Source organism: Eufriesea mexicana, unplaced genomic scaffold (assembly GCF_001483705.2).
Source record: "Eufriesea mexicana isolate 0111107269 unplaced genomic scaffold, ASM148370v2 scaffold5604, whole genome shotgun sequence".
NCBI classification, from domain to species: Eukaryota; Metazoa; Arthropoda; class Insecta; order Hymenoptera; family Apidae; genus Eufriesea; species Eufriesea mexicana.
Window position 1 is genome coordinate 12,426 of NW_016913537.1, and position 6,743 is coordinate 19,168.

At 33.6% G+C, this 6,743-nt stretch overlaps 1 protein-coding gene across 1 annotated transcript; it reads left to right on the plus strand.

Annotated features, from left to right (window-relative positions):
* The first annotated feature begins 590 nt into the window (after window positions 1–590).
* LOC108552141 (zinc finger protein 567) lies at window positions 591–3,613 on the plus strand. The gene is made up of 5 exons (XM_017906550.1): window positions 591–685; window positions 857–1,409; window positions 1,485–2,470; window positions 2,546–2,771; window positions 2,837–3,613. Exons 1-5 carry the CDS (start codon window positions 591–593, stop codon window positions 3,611–3,613), a joined length of 2,637 nt encoding a protein of 878 aa, XP_017762039.1.
* Window positions 3,614–6,743: the final 3,130 nt, after the last annotated feature.

The following is a 6,743-nucleotide window of genomic DNA, read 5'->3' on the forward strand; positions in this document are numbered from 1 at the left end:
GAAAATAGTGCATGCATATCGGATGAAAAACTACGTCGGTAGAGAGAGAAATTATTAAATTATTAAATATTATTAAATCGTGAAAGATTTAGAGATTTAAATATTTACTTAAATATCATTAGCTTATTTTTGTAATATAAACAATTTAAAAGAAAGTATCTTAGTAATACCATACTGTATTGTACAATGTGGAATTAATAACAAATATGTAGTATCACGGACCAGGTATACCATAGATTCGTTGTACGAATTTTCGCGGTTCAACTTTGACTGCTTTACCGACCTAGAAATATAAAAACCATGAATTTTAGTATATAGTAATAGACTGAATCTAGTCTCTGCATTTATCACGAAAGCTTCATTATCGACAGATAATATTGCTACACGTTGGAAATTAGTATTACCGCCATCTTTTGGGTATGACTCGAATTATATCCTAAAACCTATATATCAAATTATACAGGTACATACGAGATAAAAGATGTTAGCACGGGATTTACGTCTTTTAAAACATAAATTCAATTAATTTAAATGATACAGAAATTAGTAACAGAATAAATAATTACCATTCAAAGATTCAAGTGTTCAATATGAGCATAATTTGTGCTGTCAAAAATTGTAAATATTCTTCGGATAATGAAGGCTCAATAAATGTCAAATTCATAAATTTTCCAAACAGTGATACGTAAGTATTTTTCGAATTATGAATGAAATACTATTTGAAATTAATGTTTCATTTGTGTATAAAACATAATCGACTATTTCTAGTCTACTGGTTGAATATTTTTTTCAATTCATTGTGTAAAATAATATTCTCAAGTAGTTACGTTATAACTTGGATATTATTTTCTTACAGTTCAAAAATATGGGCACATCAGTGTGATAGGACAGATCTGTTAATGAAATCAAATGAAGAGCTACATTTAAATTATTATATATGTTCTCATCATATAGAAGATCGTTATTATATAAGCAAAATAGATCCTGTGATAATAGACCAACATGCTATTCCAACATTATTTGAACTTCGTGCTACTGAAAAAGATGCAAGAAATATCTTTGACAGAAATGAACAAACAGAAATAACTGATAATGTTGTACTATCATACTGCGATATGGATGTTCAAATAGACCAATATAACGATATTAGTATTAAATTTTCAAATTTATGTAGAATATGCGAGGAATCATGTCTGGATGGCATAGAAATATTTTCATTGAAAGGAATGGACCTAAAATTAAAAGAAAAAATAAGTTTACACCTACCAATCTCATTGGATATGGATGATTTAATGCCACAGAAATTGTGCATGAAGTGTTATAATAAGTTAGAAGTTGCACATTCGCTAGTTATAACTTCTTTGAAAACAGATATGAGATTAAAAAAGTTTTTAAACATTAATGCAGAAGTAAGTAACAGTTATGTAATATTCACCTAATATGTATTTTTTTAATATTAAAGTTAAATTTATATTATTTTACAGCTAAATTACGAGGAGAGGTATAATGAAATAGCAAAAAAGTGTTCCTTAGAAATAGCTCAAGAAATATGTATTAATGAAGCAACTGAAGTTACATCTACAGAATTATCTTCTAGTAAAATTGATGGAGTTTCTACAACTGAAGAAGACACTGGAAAGTTTAGTCACTTAGAAAATATTAATGCGCAAAAAGACAACTTTGTAAATAATATAAGGAAAGTGCAATCTGTGTTAAATGTTAAACCGCACAATGAAAAAAATAAAACTAATGAATGTACAATTAAAATAATAAAAAATTACCCAAATAATGAAACATTGAACAGTGAAATTCAGTGCATTCATTGTAAAAATATATTTAAGTCACAGGAAATATTTGAAAATCACAAAATGTTGTGTGATGAAGGAGAAACAGTAATACAAAAGGAAAAAGAAACTAATAATAATTTAAATGATAAAGAATCCAATAGTGAAAAAGTAATGAACTTTCAATTGATAGCAAAAACATGTAATATTTGTCATGAACACTTTGAAAGTGAAAAACACTTTGATGAGCATAAACGTTCATATTGTAAGTTCCTCCAAGAAGAACATTATCAGGTTCCTAGTAAAATAAGTACAAGCAAAAAACAAACCAATAGCTTCACTGACTTTTGCAATATAAACAATATTCTACCAATGGATAATAATAAGAAATGTGGTCATTGTGATTTAATTTATAATACTAAAAAAGAATTATTAAGTCATGTTGTGGAATGTCACAATAGTCAACTTTTATTTAAATGTATCATATGTGATAGAGCCTTTGAAAAATGGTCTAGCTTAGACATACATGAGGCTACTCATAGAATAGACAAACCTTATTTATGTGATTTATGTGGAAAAAGTTTTAAACATTCTAACAATTTAAGAGGTCATAAAAGGACTCATTTAGATGATTCAAAAAAGAAACGACACGTTTGTGATATTTGTGGAAATGCGTTCCGATCTAGGTAACATTGTGTGACATCTAAATACTGCATTCGTTTATTTGATTCCACTCAATAAATGTCTAATGTATAATTTAGATTTCATTTGGGGGAACATATGAATCAACACAATGGAAATAAACCTTATTCTTGTGAAAAGTGTGGGAAAGCTTTTTACAAGAGAATACAATTAAGACAGCATAAATTGTCTCATGGCTTGAATAAACATATTTGTCCAATATGTGGAGCAGCTTTCAATCGTAAGGGAAATATGAATACACATCTTAAACGTCATAACAATGGAGATAATTCATACACGTGTAGTGTAAGTATTATACGAAAAATAATCTTTTGGTACTTAAAATTATTATACAAACATTTGCATTTTAGGTATGCACGCACAGGTGTAAGTCAATGAGTGAGCTAAAATCACATAGGAAAAAACACACAGAACAAGACATTATAGACAATATAAAAAAGAAGCGTATCGATAAAACTATATGGCAATGTAAAACCTGTAATCGAGTATTTTCGACGCGAGCAGTATTACTAAACCACGAACATATACATAAAGAAGAAAGAATAAGTGTTGATTGCAACATTTGTGGGAAAAAATTAGCTAGCAAAAATTCTTTGATATATCATAAAAAATCTATTCATTCTACAAACAAGCCATACATGTGTCAATACTGTGGAGAATCGTTTGTTACCAAAGATGTACGTGTTATACACGAAAGAATACACACAGGAGAACGTCCTTATGTTTGTAAAATATGTAAAATGGAATACAAATGTTCAAGCAATCTTAATCAGCATATGAAAATTCATTCGGGAATCAAACCTTACAAATGCTCGTATTGTAATAAGAGTTTCACACGAAGAGGAACGCTAAACGTGCATGAGAGGATTCACACTGGAGAGAAACCGTTTGCGTGTGATACGTGTGGTAGAAGTTTTTCACAAAAGAATGACATGCTTAAGCACACTAAAACGCATAATACCAAATCATTGTGCTGTGAACAATGCGACGAAGTTTTCGCAAACAAGAAAGATATCCTAAAGCACATTGCTTTGCACGAGGAAAATAATACTATAATTCAGGGGTATGTAGAAGTACAGCAAGAAATAGCACCATATGTGACTATACCATGCTCTGAATTTGAATAATTTTTGCTATGGACAAAATGAAATAAATGTAAAATACTATTAATATGTTTATAGTACAACTGTACATAAAATGTATACATAATAATGTATTTCTTTGTACGACTAACTTATTAATAAAAAGATTCTATTTTTGTAATTATTCCATAAAATGTAAATGCAAATTTCTTTGCAGATTATTTTATATAGATTTTATTTCATTAAAGATATTTTCCCTAATCGCGGATTGAACTTTATTATTAATAAAGTCAACTTATTAATTTTACATCGCAACTGTTCTGTTTTAATCAATATTAATAGGCCACTGTATACTTGTTAACGAGAAATTATAATGCAATGTCGTATTTCCTAAATTCCGGTTAGGTTATAAATGCGGATAAATTCAAAGAAATTCAAAGTGAGTCGAATACAGCCAATTCGAAAGAGTCTAAGAAGTCTAGAAGTTTAAAAGCACTTACGGTAGGTTTACGAAAAATGCAGAATGAACCATCAAAAACATGAATACTGCGGCAAAGGGGAAGCGTGAAAATTTGATGGTAACACGTTACACCATTTACGGTTTATTTGTACTTTTACCATTGTACCCTTTCTATACTATCTGCGTAATAAACATAACATCTTCTCGTCTCGGTTATTACGATAACGAATATTTATCGACACTCCTGATAATTCATAGAAATTTATTCAAATTTAATTCTATCCCTGTATAGAAATTTAATAACGATACGACTTAACCATTTGACCCCATACACCGATTGATTTTATTACCTCCTTTCTGTAAAGCAATGCCTAATTCATTTATTCATTTCGCAAGCATTCCACAATGATTGATTTCCAAAGCGTGAAAATGCTAAACGAGGATGGCAGGTAAAGGATTGCAAAATATCACAACACCATTATTATATATAGAATAATACTCTTTATTGTTTTTGATAGTTTTTGTTGTTGTTGTCCATATCGTGCGTTATCCTTTTACTTTTCTTCCGGTTAATCGATTTTGCGCTGCATTTGTTGTTTTGCATTCTTTCTGTTGCTGCTGATTCTTTGCTGCTTGATATTTTGGTAAAACGGTATGCGATACAACGACACAACTTTTCGAAACAAAATACGAGAAACGAACGAAGAAAAAGGAATCACAACGTGCCCAACCACTCGAGAACCGTGCATCTTTCGTACCGTGCATACGTGGACCACTTAGGACTAGAGTAATTGCGATTCTTGCTTCCTCTCTTTCATGATTATTTTTTCCTTTGTTTTCATACTAATTGGCAAGCACGCGTGCAAAATGACGAATCGCGAAGGCGCGTTAAAATTAAACTCGTGTTTCCGTTTCTCATTTGCGCTCCATTTTTACATTTACTGCGAGAAATGCACGGCTATTGCCGCGCTTCTCCTATTTATTTTCCCTCCACACTACGATACGTCTTTCCCCCCCCCCTTTGTTTACGTTTATCCACGATTAGCGCATTTTCCCCGGTTTTTCCTCGTTTTCTCTTTTTTCCCCTTTTTTCTTCTTTTAGACGCAGTCCTGCGACACGGTACGAAGTACAGTCGAGTGATCGGTACACGTTCCGTAGATACAACTGTGCATCTTCGAATTTGTCCTAGCTCTATTAAAATGGCCGCACACACGACTCGTATGGCGAACGTACGCCACTGGGACGCATCGACTTCGGCGACTAACGGCGCTAGTGAATTTCGGCCGAGCTCTCACGAACTCTCACGACCTCTCACGATCTTCGACGAACGAATTTTCAGATGACAAATCGCTTCCAACTCGCATAGAACGATCTTCGCGTTATAACCTTAAACTTCTATCTACATTGTACTCGCCATAGAAATCGGTTACGTCCCTTTGGGAACGTGCATTCGCTTCACGCGCCTGGCGCGATATTTCGATGCAATTTCATCTTTTCTTCAATCGTTTTTTCCCTCTCTCCCCGCTTTCGCCTCGACCTTTTTTTCTTTCTCTTTTTAATTAATTAACTCTGTCTTTCTGTAACCGTCTCCTCCGCGCTACTATTTACAATGTACAGTGTCGTATGTTCTTCCTTCCTCCTGTCCTAGAGTTCGCGGTCACGACGGGACTCTCGTAAGTTCTCGGAGATCAGTTCCAATCTAACTAAACACTCTCTCTCATCGCCCTTCCTCGTTTCGTTTTCGCTTCTTTTTCTCCTTCTTTCTTTCTCTTTCACGGCAACTATTCTCGCACCGTGGCCGACATCGTACGGTCTCGTTCCTTCATAATTCCTATGGAAGGAAGGGGACCGTCCTTGCGTCCGTTAAGGCGTTTAGAAACGATCGACGTTAATGCTTTGAACGGTATCAACTGTAGCGTCGCGCTAATGATAATGATAATGATAACGATAATGATAATGGTAGTGGTGGTAGTAACAGTAGTAGTGATGGTGGTGGTAGTGGTGGTGGCGGTAGTAATCGTAGAAAAAAGAGAGAGAAGAAAAAAAAGAAAAAGGAAGAAGAGAACAAAAATGGAGGATTTGAGGACGTTGCGTTCGCGGGTTGGCCCACGCGAGAGATGAACTGTCGCTGCAATATTTTCCATCGGCCAGAGGGGGGTAGAAGAGATTGCTCTAACTAATTCTCGGTTAGATATCCGTGGTAATAGGAACTTAATCGTACATCTTCGCGGCAGCCCGATTCGATTAACTCTCCATAGGACAATAAAATTTACATATATTAATATTTAATAATATAACAAAAACGTACGTATTTCTCTTCTTCCTTCATGCTAACAACGAACGAACGCACGGAAAGCTTGATAAACATTCCAACCAACCGTGTACATAAATAATTCGTTAAAGAGTACGATCAAACTTCTGTCCCGTAAGGAGTTAAGGAACGCAACTCTATACCGGGGCTATCGCCTCCATCTTGTTGTTCGCTGTATGCACATATACGCGTGTACGCGTGTACGCATATATATAATATACATACATATATGTACATATATAGATATATACGTACGCGCATATCCATGTTACACGTGCAACTGATCACCGTAACACGAGAAGGATGGAAAATTTAAAAAAAGAATTTGTGTTCGTGTCTATAGTGATCGATATGATTATCTACATCGACGCATATACATACATAAAAACGTGCTGGAAGAGCG

Excerpts from the sequence above, each read along its gene's own strand:
- LOC108552141 (XM_017906550.1), top strand. The coding sequence starts at position 591 with ATGAGCATAATTTGTGCTGTCAAAAATTGTAAATATTCTTCGGATAAT. Across the intron at positions 686-856 it reads AATTTTCCAAACAGTGATAC|TTCAAAAATATGGGCACATC; the intron begins GTAAGTATTTTT and ends ATTTTCTTACAG. Across the intron at positions 2,471-2,545 it reads GGAAATGCGTTCCGATCTAG|ATTTCATTTGGGGGAACATA; the intron begins GTAACATTGTGT and ends TGTATAATTTAG.